General features: G+C 45.2%; 1 protein-coding gene across 1 annotated transcript in view; it reads right to left on the minus strand.

Moving 5' to 3' along the window:
* LOC121001666 (glutamate decarboxylase 1-like) overlaps positions 1-22,173 on the minus strand; it is a 233,528-nt gene extending 211,355 nt beyond the window's left edge. Inside the window, exons 1-2 of the mRNA XM_040432840.1 lie at positions 22,045-22,173; positions 2,801-2,941 (exon numbers count right to left, since the gene is read on the minus strand). Coding sequence (XP_040288774.1) covers positions 2,801-2,941; positions 22,045-22,075 — 172 coding nt within the window. The 5' untranslated portion in view covers positions 22,076-22,173. The remainder of the gene's footprint in view (positions 1-2,800; positions 2,942-22,044) is intronic.
* Positions 22,174-22,413: the final 240 nt, after the last annotated feature.

Genomic DNA, 22,413 nt, shown 5'->3' on the forward strand with positions numbered 1-22,413 from the left:
CAATCTCAGAATGGCCTGGATAAGTCAAAGCGTTTTAAAGTTATCAGCACTTAAAGGGACACTGGTCAGATTTGCAAAAAATGGCCAAGTCCTTAAGGGGTTAAAATACAGAATTTTTTGCACTCTCCTTTCTTGTATTTGCCCCCAAAACACAGTGATCACCTGGTTCCAACTGCATAGCGCTAACCTATTTGGAGAAGGCAGAAGCACTGAGGGGGGGGGGGGGGGGTCTTCTCCACAGGTCTGCCACCGTCATTGACTGCCAGGTAGCTGACCTGCTCCAAAGTCTCATTCACAAGTCCACGCATGTGTGCTCCACACAGTGGCATGCTGGGGGAGTTATCCGCCACGGGTGGCAGCTCTCAAGGGGATGCCAGAAGCAATGAGAGCTTCCATCAATACAGATGGAAGCGACCATTGCTGGAGCGCAGAGAGCTGCGATCCTATCGCTCACCACTCAGCTCCCTGTGCTCCTCCCCTCCTTCAGGCCGGCAGCGCTCTGAATGGTGAGGTAGGAAGACATCACCCTGCTCCACCATTCAGCCTGCAGGCAGAGATCGTGCTGCTGGCATGTATAGGAGGAGCCTGCAGCTTGGAAATCTGCATAAGCTCCATTCATACAGTGCTGCAGAGCAATCTGTGCCTGCAGGGAAGAGGCTTGAGCTTCAGGAACGGGGCAAGGCGAGTAGGTACTGTGTTTTTTCGTTTTTGTTTTTTTTTTTTTTTTTTAATTCAGAGGGGGCACAGTGGGCATTACTATAAAGGGAGCACAATGGGAATTACTGTGAAATGGGCAAACAGGGCATAATGTGGGCATAACTACTGGGAGGGAGCACACATCTGTACAAAACTACTGAGAAGGTTGTACAATGAGGGCAATACTACTGTGAGGGGGGTACAATTTTTTAAAGTATTTGGGGAGGGGGGGGGGGTGCCAGAGAAAGGACCCGCCCAGGTGCCAAACACCCTAGGCATGCCACATCCTTATTTAATTTAATGAGTGTATTCACACAAGTTTTTTTTTTTTTTTTTTTCTTACCATGGTCCTTGGGGGCATGGAAGCATGCTCAACTTTGTCTGTGTTTAAGGATACATCACACCCTTTACAGTTTATGGGTCTGTGAAAACCACGGATGCTAACTGTTTTGTAAATTATTAGCAAGAGAGGCATTGAAAATTTTTCCAGCTGCAGGGTCCTTGAAACACAGCAAAAACAGACCACGCACGGATCCTTGAGACATCACTGACCACCGTTTCATGGATTTAAGTATGGACACAGATGTGGGAAGAATTTTATTCTGTGCATTGCTCCAAGCAGAAACAGCTAATTGCACCATTAGCTGTGTTAGTGTGCTGTAAGATGGGCGCTGCGAACCTTGGCTCTAAGCAGTTAGAAAACTCTTAACACTTATCAGCATACCAAGACATTTTGAACAATTGTATGCTTCCAACTTTGTGGGGAACGCCTTTTTCTGTTTCAGCATAAATGTACAACAGTTCACAGCAGCAAAGTCCATAAAAGGCATTGTTGGTGTAGAAGAACTTAAATGACTCGCACAGATCCCTGTCTTTAAGGGCTCACACACTTGACCCGTGCCTGTTTAGCGGATCTGCAATTTGAAAGTCGCAAGAGATACTGGCCATGTACTTCCCACATTGTGGAATGGCCGGCTTTTCCGTAATGTAGACAATAGGCTTTTTATTTTTTTTTGCAGAATAGCCATATGGACACTGGAGTAATTCGTTTTTTGCTGCCCCATTGAAGTGAATGGTTCCACATACGGGCCGCAAAAAAAACAAAGAAGGGAGGGACCAACTCTATGGATTTTGAATGGGATGCAATTAAAGCTCCTGTATGTGTAATGTGTCTCCAAATACTCTTGTCCATATAGCGTAACTAGAAGTAAAAAACTTTAAATTTGTTTACAATATCAAGAGACTATATGAAGCAAGGTTACTATCCAATATATAAAGCAGAGTAGGTGTATATGTCCGCTAAAGGAATCCACACCGTCGCATTTACAATCACAAAATTTTACACAGATACATCAGGCGTTCGGGAAGATTTTAGACCGGGTCTTAGCTCTTTAGGACGTACCGTTTCTGAGATATCCCCCAAGAAATGCATTAGCCAATAGAAGCCTGGTCACATGACCCTTATCAGCGAATAGAAGCTCACAGGCCCTTAATCTCCACATACAGTTTTACACCAGGTTTCCATAACAACCCAGCCATTTTTCTTCACTGCTGCAGGTCAGCTTTAAAGGGGCAGGGTGCTGTGGATGACACTGTTAAGGGAGCGGAGTGCTATGGAGGTCACTGTTCAGGGGGCAGGTAGGGTGGCCATTCAGGCCACCCTCAAAAGACAGACTTAAAAGACCCACCCCCTGGTCCTGCTAAGCCACAACCCTCCCACTCTACAGTCGACAAGGATAAAAAAATAAAACACAACAATTCAACTTCTGTCAGCTGCAGGGCTGGAAGGGAGGGAACATTTCTCCCTGCAGCTCATGCTCAGACAGCAGTGCTGCTGTCTGAGAGTGAGCTGTTCAAAAAGGACATTCCGGTGTCCATCTAGGCCCTGCGCCGGACAGAGTCTGAAAGCCAGACTGTCTGGCCTAAAACCGATCCTCTGGCCACCCTAGGGGCGGGGTACTGTAGAGGTCACTGTTATACTTTGTTATAGTGGATACCTTTTAACGACACACACAAACCTTAAATGAAATACATAGATGAAATATACCCATGCGAAGCCGGGTCCTTCTGCTAGTAAGTCATAAAAAAAACATCTCTGCCTTACCTGAGGCGAATACATTAGAGAAGTCAGAAAAGCAATGTCCAAGGCCTTCAGCCCCCTGTTTGATTGGAGTTTTAATAATCTTGTCTCTCAGCAACACATTTTGACTGAAATTCTCACCTTGACACATCTGGTTAGAGTTGCCTGTGAAAGCAAAATGAAAACAATTACGCCAATAATGGAGTTGTCCCATCACCTGATCACCACCAGCAGAATTCCCCGACAGTCAGCATTTGCTGCTGGGGGGGGGGGGGGGGGGGGAAGCTACAAGTGACCACACATTTTCACTGCAGCTTCAACAGACATGGATAAAGAAAGCTGAACCAATTAAGTGCCCACGTGGCAGTCTGTAGAGTGAAAGGTAGAATAAGCCACCAACATGTCTGAGAGCTGCTGGAAAAGTCTGAACTTCTGGAGGAAAGTCATGTGCACACTAATACCTACTGACTGTACGACTGGCTTCATGGAGTACATCATATGTGGGTGGCCTTTACAACAGGATGGATTGCACATCCTAATTTCTGCCCCCGTGAGGATAGCCAATATAACCAAGTCTTATATGTCCAAGTAAGATTTCAATAAATCTGGATTAGAAGCCACATCTTTGCAATTGAAGCCATCAGTTAACACAATACAGGCAGTATTAAGATGGCCCTGAACAAAAACAAGCATTGCGCTTTAAGCATCTGTTCAGATATTGTAGGATAACCATGCAACCATACAAAATAGACTTCAGTTTGAATGCATTTCTATTCCTAAAAAGGGTCTCCTTTAAGTTGCTCCATTTTTCGTGCCACTTTAGACTGCAGTCTACATGGGGGGGCCCAAGGTCCTAGGCAAAGAATCACAGCCAGATCCAATGCAGAGGTCTGGGACACAAAAGCGGGGCACTCCAACACAAAACCGACGTAAAAAGTTCATTCCAGTCAGTAGCGTAAATACAGAAGTAAGGGTCCCATAGCAAGGATCAAACCAGGCCCCCCACACAGTACAGAAGGGTTTTTGCCTAAACCCTTTTCAATGATCCTTGGGCCATTTTTTCCACTGTCTTATTTGCTAAGAGTTGTTCCTTTAGAGGGTAGAGTCCTTGGCCAAGTTTTCACCTCCAGTAGAACAGGAGATAATCCATACTAAGACTGGCCCCCCTCTTGTACAGCAGACACAGAGGGTCATTTATTATGAGACATACGCCAAAAAATGGTGTATATCTGGGGCAAGGGTTTATTGCGCTGCAATCTGACTTTTCCCTGCTCAAGTCAGGTCTGAAAAGGGGGAGTTGCATGAGCAGGGAAGGGGGCGGGCAGGCCTGTCTCATTTATCATTTTCTATGCCCATTTTTGGCGTAGAAAATGGTCTAAATCTACACCAGCAAGGGAGCTGGCATACATTTAGACAGGCAGTGGATTCTATTTACACATACAATTGTTGATACAAATTCTTCTTAAAGGGGCTGTCTCAAATTTTTTTTTTAGAATATATATATATATATATATATATACACACACACACACACACACACACATATATATACTTGAGAAAGACCGCATTGAGACAGTTGAAACGTTGCACAGAGGGGAATAAAGAATCCATGTTTTATGTCCATTGGAGTGCTGCCTCATCTTTGGAAACTAATTATATATATATATATAATCTGGTCTTATTCTTGTCCAAAATAGTTTTTTTTTTACTAAAGCCAAGATTTATGGGTCAATTATCAATTTCAAAATATTTAGTCATCTCTAAAAGGCCATGGGAATACCGTCATGGACATATTACAATAATGAATCTGTGATACAGTATCCTGCAATTTTACTGGGACTGCAGCTCTATCCAAAACTCAGTCTCCATGTATGTTTCAATTCAAAATTGCAGGCCATGAAAGCTTAAGTGTCACCTTGGTTTATTTTTAATATACACTGCTCAAAAAAATAAAGGGAACACTTAAACAACACAATGTAACTCCAAGTCAATCACACTTCTGTGAAATCAAACTGTCCACTTAGGAAGCAACACTGAGTGACAATTTCACATGCTGTTGTGCAAATGGGATAGACAACAGGTGGAAATTATAGGCAATTAGCAAGACACCCCCAATAAAGGAGTGGTTCTGCAGGTGGTGACCACAGACCACTTCAGTTCCTATGCTTCCTGGCTGATGTTTTGGTCACTTTTGAATGCTGGCGGTGCTTTCACTCTAGTGGTAGCATGAGACAGAGTCTACAACCCACACAAGTGGCTCAGGTAGTGCAGCTTATCCAGGATGGCACATCAATGCGAGCTGTGGCAAGAAGGTTTGCTGTGTCTGTCAGCGTAGTGTCCAGAGCATGGAGGCGCTACCAGGAGACAGGCCAGTACATCAGGAGACGTGGAGGAGGCCGTAGGAGGGCAACAACCCAGCAGCAGGACCGCTACCTCCGCCTTTGTGCAAGGAGGAACAGGAGGAGCACTGCCAGAGCCCTGCAAAATGACCTCCATCAGGCCACAAATGTGCATGTGTCTGCTCAAACGGTCAGAAACAGACTCCATGAGGGCCCGACGTCCACAGGTGGGGGTTGTGCTTACCGTGCAGGACGTTTGGCATTTGCCAGAGAACACCAAGATTGGCAAATTCGCCACTGGCGCCCTGTGCTCTTCACAGATGAAAGCAGGTTCACACTGAGCACATGTGACAGACGTGACAGAGTCTGGAGACGCCGTGGAGAACGTTCTGCTGCCTGCAACATCCTCCAGCATGACTGGTTTGGCATTGGGTCAGTAATGGTGTGGGGTGGCATTTCTTTGGAGGGCCGCACAGCCCTCCATGTGCTCGCCAGAGGTAGCCTGACTGCCATTAGATACCGTGATGAGATCCTCACACCCCTTGTGAGAGCATATGCTGGTGCGATTGGCCCTGGGTTCCTCCTAACGCAAGACAATGCTAGACCTCATGTGGCTGGAGTGTGTCAGCAGCTCCTGCAAGACGAAGGCATTGATGCTATGGACTGGCCCGCCCGTTCCCCAGACCTGAATCCAATTGAGCACATCTGGGACATCATGTCTCGCTCTATCCACCAACGTCACGTTGCACCACAGACTGTCCAGGAGTTGGCAGATTCTCTAGTCCAGGTCTGGGAGGAGATCCCTCAGGAGACCGTCCGCCACCTCATCAGGAGCATGCACAGGCATTGTAGGGAGTTCATACAGGCACGTGGAGGCCACACACACTACTGAGCCTCATTTTGACTTGTTTTAAGGACATTACAGCAAAGTTGGATCAGCCTGTAGTGTGTTTTTCCACTTTAATTTTGAGTGTGACTCCAAATCCAGACCTCCATGGGTTGAAAATTTTGATTTCCATTTTTTTATTCTTGTGTGATTTTGTTGTCAGCACATTCAACTATGTAAAGAACAAAGTATTTCAGAAGAATATTTAATTAACTCAGATCTAGGATGTGGTTTTTTTTGTGTTCTTTATTTTTTTGAGCAGTGTATTATAGGGATATTAAACATCCGTGTGCATTTCATATTTTGCGGAACGGAACAGCTGGCCCCTAACAGAACTATCCTTGTCCGTAATTGAAATGAATGGTTCTGCATACAGTTGGCAAAGAAAAATAAAAATGAACACAAAGAAAATAAGTTTGTGCGCATGAGCCCTAAGGCGCTTCTTTCTACTAGTAAACAGGTGTAAGTCTTCTTAACAAAGCTCCATGGCCAGAATTGTATTACACTGACAGGACAGAGTCAGTGATTTTAATTCAAAACCAGGTACAGATCTTTCTATTATAAACTCATGTCTGTGTAAGCTCCAATCCTGGTTTTGGCTCACAATCACTGATGGAAATTACTGACATGTGAATGAGGATTAATTCTGCTTCTCTTTCCTGGAATCTACAGAGGTCAGAATGGGAATTCTCATTAAGGCCGAATGCTGGATTCCGGTTCAGAGCAGGAGCGCACGGCGTCATTGGTTGCTATGACGCCGTGCGCTTCATGCCTCTGCTGCACTATAGTAATACACTCGTATGATCTATACGAGTGTATTACTGTACAGCAGCAGCGGCATGAAGCGCACGGCGTCATAGCAACCAATCACGCCGTGCGCTCCTGCTCTGAACCGGAATCCAGCCCGGCATGCCACGGACCGCTCTCGGCCGCGGAACACTGCCGTGTGCATTCGGCCTAACACACACTGCGAGTTTATTGCATTGAACTCACTTGTGTGTCTGGGCCAACAGTGCTGCTAAGGAGAATTTGGGGGAGATTTATCAAACTGGTGTAAAGTAGAACTATAGCAACCAGATTCCATCTTTCATTTCTGACAGCTCCTTTGGAACATGAAAGATGAAATTTGATTGGTTGCTATGAGCAACTAAGCCAGTTCTACTTTACACCAGTTTGATAAATCTCCCCCTCTATCTTCAGTCGACATCTGAGTAACATGCATAGGGTCCCAGCTTGTTATTACCAGTTGCAGTGGCGTACTAAGGGGGGGGTCTGCTCCAGGTGCCGGCTCTCAGGGGGTGCCAGAAGCAATGAGCGCTTCCATCAATACAGATGGGAGCTGCGGTCCTGTCACTCACCGCTCAGCTCCCCACGCTCCTCCCCTCCTTCAGCGCTATGAATGGTGAAGCAGGAAGACTTCTCCCCACTCCACCATGCAGCCTGTGTGGGCGGAGCCTGCAGCCCAGAAATCTGCATAAGCTCCGCTCACACAGTGCTGCAAAGCGATCTGTGACTACAGGGAAAAAAAACTGAGGTAAAGAGCATTACTACTATGGAGGGGGCACAATGGGCATTACTACTATTAAAGGGACACAATTACTGATGGGTTATAAGTAACTCCATTTTGTCCTGTCAGCAACGTGTATTACATTACATTTGGCCAGTGCATTTACAAAATCTCCCTTCTCCCTTTGGAATGTGAGAAACTTCCTGTGCGGTTTCAAGATACCCATACATTCCTTGGTTTGCAAGGTTTGAACAGTCCTACCTTATAGAGTTATCTTGGCTCAAATGCCTGCTGGCCTATGTGTGTATACCTGATTGGTCAAATGCTGTTACTAGGAGTCATCTATTATGTTAATGCAGAGCTCATGTGTGTTCGTACTATAGGTCGAAACTAATGCTAACATATGATTGGATGTCAAGGAAGCTCAACCCCCTCTATTATAACTGTTTGCCAACTGTGAAATAAACCAGAATGGATTGGAACTAGACATGTGTTCAGTGTTCATCGGATTCATTCTTCCGGTACCGGATAAGATTTAATTCAAGCTGATCACCGAAATAGTGTGTCAGGGACACATTAGGCAAGAGAGTCTATATTGCCTTACAATTACTGTGAAGGGGCACAATGGGCATTATTACTATGAGGGGAACACAGAGGGCATTACAACTGTGAAAGAGGCACAGAGGGGGCATAGCTATTGTGAAGGTTGTACAATGAGGGCAATACTACTGTGAGGGTGTACAATTTTTTTTAAAGTATTGGGGTGCCAGAGAAAGGACCCGCCCAGGGTGCCAAACACCCTGGGCACGCCACTGTCCTGCGGCCTAATTATCACTGTCCATGACGCTGCCTATCTGACTTGTTACATGCAAGCAACTTTAGTGAGCAGTAAAATGAAGACTGAAGACAGACTCTACTTAGTAACCCTCCATTACAGCTTTGACAGAAGACTTAAACCAAAATGGTTAAGATTTAAATATTTCTTTATAGCTGTAAGAGCCTAGTTTTTCTGATTCAAAGCACCAAATCCCTTGCATATGTAACGAGACCCTGAGTAGCCAATGGAGTGGTAGGGGTCCTCATGAGACATTGTCGTGGTGTACTCCCTCAGGTTGTTGCTCCCTGGGGATCAATGGAATTGTTTGAAGAATCAGGACAAAATTTAACTATAAAAGTCTCTTTACCTAGTGCAAGACATAACTTGTGGCACTTCCAGTAGTATTAAATACAAAGTGCAGTTTTCTGGTACCAGAAGATGGCACTTGCAGATATAGGTGTCCACCGTTCGTGATGAGCGGCAGGAGCAATATTCAAATTTGCGATATTTCGTGAATATTCACCATATATTCGAGAATTCATGATCTCTAGGCATTATTTTCTTGATTGCGTAAAATTCGCCTAAAGAATTCGCATGAACTGGTATAAAAAAAAAAAAATATGAATATTCGCGATTACGAATATATTTTGCGATATTCTAAATATTCGCGAATTCTCGAAGTGCCGATATTCGCGATTAAAATTAGTGATCAACACTATCCACCGTATGATACAGGCTTGAAGTTAGGCTGGGCTGGTGGGAATTCTATGTCCGACCTGCATTTCCTCCCTTACAGCAGGGTCTGTAAAGCTTGCCTGTCATTATGAGGCCATATGCCTCCCATTTTTCCATTCAAAGATAGGACATGTTCTATTACCGTCCGCATAACCAGCTGTTCTGTTACGCAAAAATCTGAATGCACATGGACGTCATCCGTATTCTTTGCGGACTGCAAAATACTGAAAAAGCCATACGGTCGTGTGCAAGAGGCCTGATGACTAGAAACACTGAAGGTTCTTAGAAGCAGCATTCTTAATTCTAATCACACTGGAGTGATTGTTTCATAAGAGAATGGAGTAACAAGCTCTAGGAGTAGGAGCTCTGACATACGCTTCCTCTTCTCTCTGGGAGAAAGTAGGACCAACTCACTCCTACCAAGAGTGGAGAAAGAGTGGTAAGCCCTGTTCTTACAAACTATACCTTCTCTTGCTGGACCATACAGCCTAAAACAAAGCATAGTATAACAGCAATTGCAGATACCCCCAGATCTGGAGTACTGCAGATAGACATTTTTAGCGGGCTGGTGGAACGGGCATACGGATGCACATGTGCTGCCCGCATTTATTTTTATTTTTTTGCAGCCCCATTGAAATGAATGGCTCCACAAAACATGCATATAGGATGCAAAACTGAAAACCTTGTGTGCAAGTAAAATTAATATATAAAAATTATATATATCTCCACACATGGTGCAATAAGCAGCACAGAAATCCATGCTCTTTCCACCAAAACAGATTTTTCTGCAACAAAATGTGCTGTGTAAAGGTACCCCAACAATGCATCAATTAGTGTTGTTGTGAGAAAAAAAAAAAACAAAAAAAAAACACGAATTAGACTTACCGGTAATTCAGTTTCCATGAAATCACCATGACGGCCACAAGGAGATTGACCCATGACCTCTGTGGGGGCAGGAAACAGAGAAGAGGTTAAATTGCCCCCTCCCACCACCACACCTCAGTGTTCCAAAGATATCAAGTGCCAGAAGTGTCTTAGTATTTCCCAGTATTACATCATACCAGAAAATACCAGTGAAAAGAACTTAAAGAAAGGGAGGGAATATATGGGCCGTCATGGTGATTTCATGGAAACTGAATTACCGGTAAGTCTAATTCCAGTTTTCCCATATCATCACCACGACGGCCACAAGGAGAGTTATAAAATTTTTTATGGGTGGGGGCAACCGCTTGAAGAACCTTCCGACCAAAGGAGAGGCCAGAGGTTCCAGATAAATCCAAACGGTAATGTTTCACAAATGTGTGAATACTAGACCAGGAGGCGGCCCTGCATATATCATCCAGGGAGGCCCCTGCTCTTTCAGCAAAAGTAGTGGAGACAGATGTGGTAGAGTGAGCTAATATTGGAAGGAGGATCCAGATTCTGATTCTTATAACATAGGGTAATAGTGTCTTTAATCCATCTTGCAATGGAGGATTTTGAGACCCTGGATCCCTTATTCTTTCCAGCAAATTGGACAAGCAGGCTGTCAGACTTCCTGAAGTCCCTAGTGGCTTCTAAGTATCTAAGGACTGTACGCCTAACATCAAGGAAATTAAATTTCTCTTCCTCCTGATCCTTGGGATTGTTGAAAAAGGATGGAAGGAGGATCTCTTGGCCTCTGTTGCGGTCTGAGGCTACCTTTGGCAGGAAACCTGGGTCTAGTCTACGGGCAGCTTAGCGTGGGTCTAAGTCTACGGGCAGCTCTTATGAATCGTTTGACCCATCTATGGTCTGCCAGGTCGGCGTCAAAGAAGGCGCTTAATGCTGAAATTTGAACTTTTAAAAGGTGGATGGAGAGAGGCCCATGTCCAGACCTTTCTGTAGAAATTCCAGAATTTTCTGGATATTAGGCCCTACAGAATTTGGATTCTCTTCACCCAACCTTGAACAGAACCTTTTCCAGATCTTCAGGTATATAGCGGAAGTTACTTTTTTTCTGGAACATCTCAGGGTGGCTATAACTTTGTCTGACAGGCCCTGAGACTTTAAGAGGGAGACCTCAGGATCCAAGCCGTGAGCTTCAGGAACTCCGGATGAGGATGTAGCAAAGGACCCTGGTGTAGGATGTCCCCTCTGAGTGGGAGTCTCACTGGTTCGTCTATTGCTAGTTTCAAGAGAGGAGCGAACCAACTTCTCTTCGGCCAGAACGGGGTGATCAATATTACTGTGGTTCTCCCCTCCTGAATGACCCTCGGGATGAGAGGCAATGCGTACCCTAGATCCCAGCACCATTTTAGGGAGAAGGCATCTTTTCTCCAGGGATGATCTCCTGCATTTAGGGAGCAGAATGTTTGTACTTTCGTATTTCTCCTTGATGCGAACAGGTCTATTGTAGGAAGCCCCCCATCTCTGGGTTAGCATATTGAAGACCTCCGGATTCAGTGCCCACTCTGTATGATCTACCACTTGTCTGCTCAAAAAGTCTGCTTCTAGATTCTGGGATCCCTTCAGGTGCATTGCCGAGATGGATTTTAGTTCTTTCTCTGCAAAGGAGAAAATTTCCTCTGAGATACTCTGGAGTCTCCTTGATCCAGTACCTCCCTGATGTTTCAAGTAGGAGACTATGGTCACATTGTCCGATAGGACTTTCACATGCTGATTTCTTATCATCAACTGTCTGGCGGAGAGTAGAGCTTCTCTTACCGCATACAGCTCCCTGAAATTTGAGGATTGGGCAGATATCAGATGCTTCCACGTTCCCTGGAAATAGGCTCTGTCGATTTTCGCTCCCCAACCGGATTGGCTGGCATCCGTGAAGATGGTAATTGAAGGCGATTTGATCCATGGGACTCCCTGGGAAAGATTCTTCTCCTTCATCCACCAGGAGAGATATCTCTTTACTGATCCTGGAATTGGAAGCTTGGAGTCCAGAGAGCCCTTCTTCCTGTTCCAGTGGGACAATAGCTAGTTCTGTATCACTCGACAGTGAGCCTGTGCCCACTCGACAGAAGTTATACAGGAGGTTAGGAGGCCGAGTAGGCTCATTGCTTCCCTCACTGAACATCCTTTCCGGCGTTTGAAGTGCCTCACCTTGTTTATCAGGGACTGGATCTTGCTCTGTGGAAGGAAGGTTGACTGAGTTACGGAGTCTAGAGTAACTCCCAGGAACCTCACCTTCTCGGATGGAACCAACATTGACTTGGATTCGTTCACTATCCATCCTAGTTGAGACAGGAAGGACAGAAATATTTCCAAGTCCGATAGCAGGAGTTCTTTTGAGTCTGCTATAATTAGAAAGTCGTCCAGATATGGCACTATATTTAACCCCTCCTGTCTGAGTGGGGCTATCATCTCTATCACTAATTTGGTGAAAAGCCTTGGAGCGGCTGATGCCCCTAGCTTTATCAACGGTACTATGGATCTGAGAGACTCCATCTTGAACTTCCTGTAAAGAATAAACTTGTTCAGTTGTTTCAAGTTTGATGGTCCGGAAGTCTCCTTCATTTTTCCTTACTAAGAATAGGGTTGAATAGTACCCTCGACCTCTTTGAGACGCGGGAACTGGGATTACTGCACCCTTCTTCATCAAGTCCTGGACTCCTTGGAAAATATTTAGGTTGGAGAATCTGGTAGGCATCTTTGTGACGACGAATCTTGGAGGGGGGAGAGGTGAACTCGATCCTGTAACCTTGCCGAATGATATCCAAGGCCCAAGGATTTCTTGATGTTAGAGACCATGGACCCAGGAAATCCTTCAGACTCCCCCCTACAATGGCGTCATTGTTTGTCCTCGAATTTGGATTGGAGCTTGAGAAGGAAGCCTCTTCCTCTACCCCCTTTGGGATAAGACCAGCGGCCTGACTTGCCTTTCCCTCTAACAGTCTCGTTCTGTCCACCGTAAGACCGAAAGGACTGGTTCTTTCTAAAGGACCTTTCCTCAGGGAATCCCTTTTTCTTGTCGGCCGCTTTCTCAAGAATCTAGTCTAGGACCGGCCCGAATACATATTCTCCTGAAAAGGGGATAGATATTAACTTTTGTTTAGAAATTCTATCGCCCGACCAAGATTTCATCCACAAAGCCAGACGAGCCGCATTGGAAAGCCCTGCCTCCTTAGCACAGAATCTAATAGATTCAGCCGATGCATCTGCCAGGAACCCCGTAGCTGATTTAAATAGCGGGATGGACTGCAAGATTTCTTCCCTGGAGGTCTTACTGCTTAGGTGGTTCTCAAGCTCTCCTAACCATAAGTACATAGACCTGGCGACAGACATTGCTGCGATGTTGGTCTTGATGTTAAACATGGAGGCCTCCCAAGCTTTCCTTAAAAGGGCATCTGCCTTCCGCTCCATAGCGTCTTTCAATTTGGCGGCATCCTCAAACGGCAGGGCAGTTTTTTTGTTAACCTTCGCCACCTGCACATCTATTTTAGGGGTCTCGTCGAACAACTTAGACTGAGAGGGGTCGAACAATAGTCGATTTTTAAATTCTTTGGAAATCCCCAATAGTTTTTCTGGTTCCGACCATTCCTCCAGAATCATTTGTCTAATGTGTTCATTTATGCGGAAGACCTTGGATTTTTTCACCTTGAGTCCCCCGAACATTTCGTCCTGAATGGATAAGGACCTAGGGGTTTCTTCAATCCCCATTGTTGTTCTGACTGCCTTTAATAAGTCACAGAGAGACAGACAGACAATCCTCCCACTGCATGGAAGTGGAGGCTTTATCGTCGGCATCCTCGGATCCAGAGGTAATGATCCTAGAACGCGGACGCTTGCGAGAGGGCTCGTCCTGGAGATCAGACGGAGCAACTCTAGCGGCCCTGATTTCTTCCTGAACCACAGATCTGATATTCTCCATAAGGGACGATTGTTCCTGCTGGATCACATCAGAAATACACGCTTTACAAAGCTTCTTTCCATATCCATCAGGCAGTCTTTTAGCACAAGAGATGCAGCGAGGAGGTTTTTTTAAACTTTTTTTTGCGCCTCTTTAGCCTGAAATAGATATGGAATAGAGGCATCAGAAATAGGCCTAGTAAAATTACAGTGCTATAAGAAAAGCGGACCCCCAGAGGGATACTTACAGGAGGCAGAGAGGGAGCATCAAGCTCCATAACAGTTTGTACCTAAGGACCTGACATATTCTGAAGCAAAGTGCAATTGCAGTACTCACAGACCTCAGATCAGCGTTCCTATGGCCGTCCCGCCTTTTATTCAAACTGCTCAGTCCTCCTGCGCTTTACTTCCGGGTTGCGTCACATGACCGAACCCGGAAGTGACGTCACTGACGTCGGCGTGCGCACACGCCGGCCGCACCAGCCCGACCCACAGGGGAGGAGGAGGAGATTGGGCCCGGGAGCAGGCTCTAGACAAGCCGGAGCGAGTCCTCCCGATATCCCCCAGCCCAGCATAAGCACGCGGCCGCCGGCGGACTGGGGGAGCTCCGATGAGCTTCAGGTAACCAGGAGACAGTCCTCGGACCCTCCTGGAGACTAAAAAATAAAAAAGGAGACGATTTCCTATCTTCATCTCCCTGCCGACCGCAGGGAGACTCTTCTGACCCTGGCCACAGTGGGGACAGGAACACTGAGGTGTGGTGGTGGGAGGGGGCAATTTAACCTCTTCTGTTTCCTGCCCCCACAGAGGTCATGGGTCAATCTCCTTGTGGCCGTCATGGTGATGATATGGGGGGAAAAAAACAACACACACACCTGTAGCGGTCATGAGCTAAACGCAGGGTCTGGAGTCATGGGGAGTCTCCTTGCAATATCAAAGTCATCGAGTCTCCACCACAAGCCTGTCCAGCTTACATTTATTGACATGCCGCATCAATGCCAGTACCTCTGACAATATGCCAATCAATATAAGATCGGTGGAAGTGCCTGCCTTTGCAAGGAGATTTCCCCAAGACTCCAGTCTCTGACCCACAGGGGAACAGGCGACTCCCCATTCAAATGAATGGAACTGAATTTAGGGTCACAGAATTTTCTGTCAAGAAATCTGCCGTGTGTGAAGGCACCCTAAGGCCTCTTTCACACAAGCGTACTTGCAGTTTGTATATTGCCTGGATTTTGTCTACCAGAATCCGCTGTAATGGTAATGAATAGAGCCACTCGTATGGGTGTATAGTTTGTCAGTATTTGAAATCCGCATGGCTTGATCAATGACACGACGCAATGCATGATCCAGAAAGAAGGCATAAGGTATGATGTCTCTGATGGCACCCTGGTTGCAACTAAGGTTACTTTCCCACTGCCGTTTCTGGGTCCGCCTGTGAGATCCGTTTCAAGGCTCTCACAAGCGGCCCAAAACGGATCAGTTTAGCCACAATGAATTATGAATGGATAAGGATCCGTTCAGAATGCATCAGTTTGGCTCCATTTCGCTCTGGAGGCGGACACCAAGTCTCCGCCTGGCGATGCGGAGCCAAACGATCAGTCCTGACTTAAAATGTAAGTCAATGGGGACGGATCCATTTACATTAACAGAATATGGTGCAATTGTAAACGGATCTGTCCCCCCCCCCCCCCCCCCCCATTTACTTTCAATGTAAGTCAGGACGAATCCGTTTTTGACAGAGTAATGCAGACGGATCCGTTCTGAACGGATACCAGCGTTTGCATTATATGTGCGGATCCGTCTGTGCAGATACCAGACGGATCCGCACACACACAGCTCCCCAGAACCTGTCCTGCTACAGAGTTCGTACAGGTAGTCATTAATGGCACGTTTCTGCTGGAGAAGCCTATCAAGCATATACAAGGTGGAGTTCCAGCGTGTTGGGCAGTCACAAATCAGATGTCTGACAGGCAAATGGTTTCGCTGCTGAAAGTAAGCAAGGCAAGCCATGGCTGTGTAAGATCTTCTAAAAGGACCAGAGATTTTTCTGGCCTTCCGCAAGACGTCCTGGACCCGGGGTATTTGGCAACAAATCACTGCACGACTAAGTTCAGGACATATGCCATGCACAGCACGCGCGTCATTTTTCCCCCCGGACCAGCGTGCTCAGCAGATTGGCACCTTTATCGCACACCACTTTACCAACTGTCAAATTGAGTAGCCTGTGACCGCAGAGCTGAAAGGAGTGCAGGACCGGTGTGGCTCTTGGCTTCCAGGCACAACTGCAGCACAGCATGGCAACGTCTCACCTGGCATTTGAAACAGGTTTCGGGGAAGCAGTGGAAGAGGCCTGCATGCAATCCATGGTGATAACACCAAATCCACACGGGTGCCACGGATTACATGCTTCATGGCCGTCAGAAGGTTCACACAGTGGGCAGTAAAAGTTGTGTACCTTCCCTGGCAGTGTTTGCTAGACCGAGTGTCAGATGTATCTTGGCACCGACACTGTGTGCCAGAGATACAGTCACTTGCCGCTTAACAAGGCCATATAGCTCTGGGATGCCCTTCTGGGAGAAATATTTCCTTCGGGGACCTTCCATTGTGGTGTGCTAATGGCCACAAATTTTCTTAAGGCCTCAGAGTCCACCAATTTATATGGCAGTAGTTGGCGGGCTAGCAGTTTTGACAAGCCAGCGGTCAGCCGTTGGGAAAAAAGGATTATTCAGGGTCATTTTTTTTTTTTTTTTTTATGCTCGAACATTTGGGCCATGGAAGCCTGCCTTAAGCCAAATGAACGCGATGACGGCATGGTGGAAAGTGGAGTGGAGGACAAATGGGAGGAGAGAGGAGAAGAGGCAGAAAGTGGAGCGACGGAGTGTGGCTTTGTGGTTTCTGACGGCGTTGCTGCCACTGGGCTCGGTGATGGGAGGCCAGCTGCCTTCTTAAGGCGGTCGTCCCTAGGTGAGTGTTGGGCTTACCGCGACTTATGCTTTGACAGCACAGGCTGCAGATAGCAACACTATTATCAGCAGCTGACAAGTTAAAAAAAGCCCACACTGCAGAGCAATGTGTCGGCGTCCTGGGAGCACAAGATGTGACCGTGCATGGTGGATCGCTCGCTCCAGATACAGTTGCAGTCTGCTTTATGCCTCCTGTGCACTGCGAGTTCTGCCTGCTTCTCCTCCCAATCTGCTGCTCAGTCTTTACCTCTGAACTCCCCTCCTCTTCCGTGGGCACCCATCGACACCTTCACCACCGCTGACATTAGAGATCTCGGAGTAGGCAGCAAAATCGGGGACCACCGTCCTTGCGCTGATCTGGGTACTGTCGTCAGACCACTGGGTGGTGGCGGCCGTTGCCACCTCCTCTTCTGATGCCAAGAATGGCTGCGCATCGGTAAGGTCTGGGAATTGATGGGAAAATAATTCCTCTGACTCAAGTGGAGGGGCTACGGTGGCGGTGTCTTTGGGGGTGCACACAGCAGAGAGTAAGGAGGGTGCCGATACAGAGGATGAGGAGGGTGCAGAAGCGGAAGGCTGAGTGAGCCACTCAACCAACTCTGGTGCATCCTTTGACGTAATCACACGCACCTTCTCTAACTTTCCACTTAGGCGCGGCCTAGTGCACCTGCCCAACCCCTACCACCCCTGCGGAATGGCCTGCCTTTGTCACAGGGTCATTTTGAAAATGACAGGCAGAGGAAAAGTCCCTATAGAAGAGCAGTATTTGTGGAAGCAGGTATATAGAACCCCTTAACCACCTCAGCTCCCCTACATTAAACACCCTTAATGACCAGGCCACTTTTTACACTTCTGACCTACACTACTTTCACCGTTTATTGCTCGGTCATGCAACTTACCACCCAAATGAATTTTACCTCCTTTTCTTCTCACTAATAGAGCTTTCATTTGGTGGTATTTCATTGCTGCTGACATTTTTACTTTTTTTTTTTATTAATCGAAATTTAATGATTTTTTTGCAAAAAAGTGACATTTTTCACTTTCAGTTGTAAAATTTTGCAAAAAAACGACATCCATATATAAATTTTTCTCTAAATTTATTGTTCTACATGTCTGATAAAAAAAAAATATGTTTGGGTAAAAAAGTTATAGCGTTTACAAACTATGGTACAAAAATGTGAATTTCCGCTTTTTGAAGCAGCTCTGACTTTCTGAGCACCTGTTATGTTTCCTGAGGTTCTACAATGGCCAGACAGTACAAACACCCCACAAATGACCCCATTTCGGAAAGTAGACACCCTAAGGTATTTGCTGATGGGCATAGTGAGTTCATAGAACTTTTTATTTTTTGTCACAAGTTAGCGGAAAATGATGATTTTTTTTTTCTTACAAAGTCTCATATTCCATTAACTTGTGACAAAAAGTAAAAACTTCCATGAACTCACTATGCCCATCACGAAATACCTTGGGGTGTCTTCTTTCCAAAATGGGGTCACTTATGGGGTAGTTATACTGCCCTGGCATTCTAGGGGCCTTAATGTGTGGTAAGTAGTTTGAAATCAAAATCTGTAAAAAATGGCCGGTGAAAGCCTAAAGGTGCTCTTTGGAATGTGGGCCCCTTTGCCCACCTAGGCTGCAAAAAAGTGTCACACATGTGGTATCTCCGTACTCAGGAGAAGTTGGGCAATGTGTTTCGGGGTGTCATTTTACATATACCCATGCTGGGTGAGAGAAATATATTGGTCAAATGCCAACTTTGTATAAAAAAAAATAATAATAATAATAAAATGGGAAAAGTTGTCTTTTGCCAAGATATTTCTCTCACCCAGCATGGGTATATGTAAAAGGACACCCCAAAACACATTGCCCAACTTCTCCTGAGTACGGAGATACCACGTGTGACACTTTTTTGCAGCCTAGGTGGGCAAAGGGGCCCACATTCCAAAGAGCACCTTTCGGATTTCACCGGCCATGATTTCAAACTACTTACCACACATTAGGGCCCCTAGAATGCCAGGGCAGTATAACTACCCCACAAGTGAACCCATTTTGGAAAGAAGACACCCCAAGGTATTTCATGATGGACATAGTGAGTTCATGGAAGTTTTTATTTTTTGTCACAAGTTAGTGGAATATGAGACTTTGTAAGAAAAAAAAAAAAAAAAAAAAAAAAAACACAAACATTTTCTGCTAACTTGTGACAAAAAATAAAAAGTTCTAGGAACTCGCCATGCCCCTCACGGAATACCTTGAGGTGTCTTCTTTCCAAAATGGGGTCACTTGTGGGGTAGTTATTCTGCCCTGGCATTCTAGGGGCCCTAATGTGTGGTAAGTAGTTTGAAATCATGGCCGGTGAAATCCGAAAGGTGCTCTTTGGAATGTGGGCCCCTTTGCCCACCTAGGCTGCAAAAAAGTGTCACACATGTGGTATCTCCGTACTCAGAAGAAGTTGGGCAATGTGTTTTGGGGTGTCATTTTACATATACCCATGCTGGGTGAGAGAAATATCTCGGAAAAAGACAACTTTTCCCATTTTTTATAGATATTTATCTCACCCAGCATGGGTATATGTAAAATGACACCCCAAAACACATTTCCCAACTTCTCCTGAGTACGGCGATACCAGATGTGTGACACTTTTGCAGCCTAGATGCGCAAAGGAGCCCACATTCCTTTTAGGAGGGCATTTTTAGACATTTGGATCCCAGACTTCTTCTCACGCTTTAGGGCCCCTAAAATGCCAGGGCAGTATAAATACCCCACATGTGACCCCATTTTGGAAAGAAGACACCCCAAGGTATTCAATGAGGGGCATGGCGAGTTCATAGAATTTTTTTTTTTTGGCACAAGTTAGCGGAAAATGATATTTATTTATTTTTTTCTCACAAAGTCTCCCTTTCCGCTAACCTGGACAAAAATTTCAATCTTTCATGGACTCAATATGCCCCTCAGCGAATACCTTGGGGTGTCTTCTTTCCGAAATGGGGTCACGTGGGGTATTTATACTGCCCTGGCATTCTAGGGGCCCTAAAGCGTGAGAAGAAGTCTGGAATATAAATGTCAAAAGTTTTTTACGCATTTGGATTCCATGAGGGGTATGGGGAGTTCATGTGAGATTTTATTTTTTGACACAAGTTAGTGAAATATGAGACTTTGTAAGAAAAAAAAAAAAAAAAAAAAATTCCGCTAACTTGGGCCAAAAAAATGTCTGAATGGAGCCTTACAGGGGGGTGATCAATGACAGGGGGGTGATCAGGGAGTCTATATGGGGTGATCACCCCCCTGTAAGGCTCCATTCAGACGTCCGTATGTGTTTTGCGGATCCGATCCATGTATCAGTGGATCCGTAAAAATCATTAGCCTTACAGGGGGGTGATCAATGACAGGGGGGTGATCAAGGAGTCTATATGGGGTGATCAGGGGTTAATAAGTGACAGGGGGGGGGGGGGGTAGTGTAGTGCTACTTATTACTGAGCTACCTGTGTCCTCTGGTGGTCGATCCAAACAAAAAGGGACCACCAGAGGACCAGGTAGCAGGTATATTAGACGCGGTTATCAAAACAGCGTCTAATATACCTGTTAGGGGAAAAAAAAATAAAAAATCGCGAACGATCACCGCTGGCAGGCTGGAGATCCACTCGCTTACCTTCCGATCCTGTGAACGCGCGCGCCTGTGTGCGCGTATTCACAGGAAATCTCGCGTCTCACGAGATGACGCATATATGCGCGACTCTGCGCAGGGCTGCCGCCTCCGGAACGCGATCCTGCGTTAGGCGGTTAATCAGTTATTTTTGGGGGCAACTGGTATATCACAACTGTTGCAATTAGTTGTTCCAATGACGTTTGTCTCTGCATAGCTGCGATATCTCAGCAGAACCACACACGAATGCACTTTTTTTTGGGGGGGGGGGGGGGCAACTGGTATAGCACACCAGTTGCAATTAGTTGTTCCAATAGCGTTTGTCCCTCTGTATCGCGCACAACACAAATGCACTATAATATACTTTCTATGTTAGAAAGTATATTACGCCCCTCAGTATGTCACACCTATCGATAGCACACCTATACCAGTCCTTAAAAGGACTTGTGGCCCTATTAGCTAGCATTTGGGGTCTCTATACTCTCTAACAGTCAGTTTCTGCTTCACACAGCAACCTCTCCCTACACTTGCAAAAGACTGAATTGTAAAACGGCGGCCAGATCAGGTTTATTTATAGGGTGGGGGGGGGGGTGTCCATGTGCTTAAAATGTCTCAATTGGCTGTCCTGTAAATATATATATATATATATATATATATATATATATATATATATACATATACACACACACGGACGCTAGGGAGCATGTTTTACATTTTGGATAACCCCTTTAAGAAAAAAAAAAAGGAGTGTACATATACTCCCTGTTCACAGTCATTGCACCGCTACTCACGAGAAAATGTGCTTCATGACAAAATAAATTCATCACAACACAAAATTTATTTCTTTGTGAAATTCGGCAAAGCAGCCGAATTAAGTTTGATAACTTCGCTCATCTCCATTTATAAAGTCATGCAAAACATTTAAGTGTAGATGGGACCTTATTGTTGCAAAACACATTTCAGCATGTAGCCCTAGTGACTTCACACGCTGTGGAATTTTCCATGACTAACCATCAGTTCCATACATTTCAATGTGGGTGCAAGCACATGGATTTCTGCAAAGCCCTTCAGGTGAAACAAAGTGGATTTTCCTGAAATTAAAAATTGCTGTAAAAACTGGTGTAAAGTAGAACTAGATTAGTTGCCCATAGCAACCAGATTCCACCTTTCATTTTTGACAGCTCCATTGAAAAAATAAAAGGTAGAATCTGGTTGCTATGGGCAATTAAACCACTTCTACTTTACACCAGTTTGATAAATGACCCCCTGATCCAAAAAAAAAAAGGAGTTAAAATACACAAACACACAGCAATGCACCACAAATATAGTCTTAAATATTGTAGTGCACAGTATTACTCTAAAACAATTCTTACAAGTTACAACATATAAATAAGTCAGTTACACTAAAGAACCACCAGAATAACAGACAGTTTACACACTACAGTTTGACAAACAAGTCATAAGACAAACCTCCCAGAAACTTTTATACTGAAAAAAATAAATAAAATTATAATAAAAAATAAATAAATCAATTATTGATAAATACAAAGCAAATCTTACAGATCTCATTTGCAACAGTCTTGAACTCCATTGTTCTGCTGAATTGCCTGACCCTTGGCCTCCAAAAATCCACTTCTCAATAAACAGATCCACATCAACCCAAAAAGCTAATGATGTGTAGTGCGCTCCTGTGCAGGCTTTTTGTACTCTAATGTGCTAGGTGTGTCCTCCTTCCTGCTTGCTAGGGGGGAGGGTTCTCTTCATTTTGTCCGTACACTGATATACAGGCTGCATTGGGAATGATACATGAAGCATACATATTTAATAAAATCCTCTATATTAAGGCAGTTCTGTATTAAATGAACAATTGGACTAGGATACAACAGTGATGTAAAGTCATGTCTGAATCAAAGTAATGCCACATTCACA

This window comes from Bufo bufo, chromosome 5 (genome assembly GCF_905171765.1).
Source record: "Bufo bufo chromosome 5, aBufBuf1.1, whole genome shotgun sequence".
Taxonomy (NCBI): Eukaryota; Metazoa; Chordata; class Amphibia; order Anura; family Bufonidae; genus Bufo; species Bufo bufo.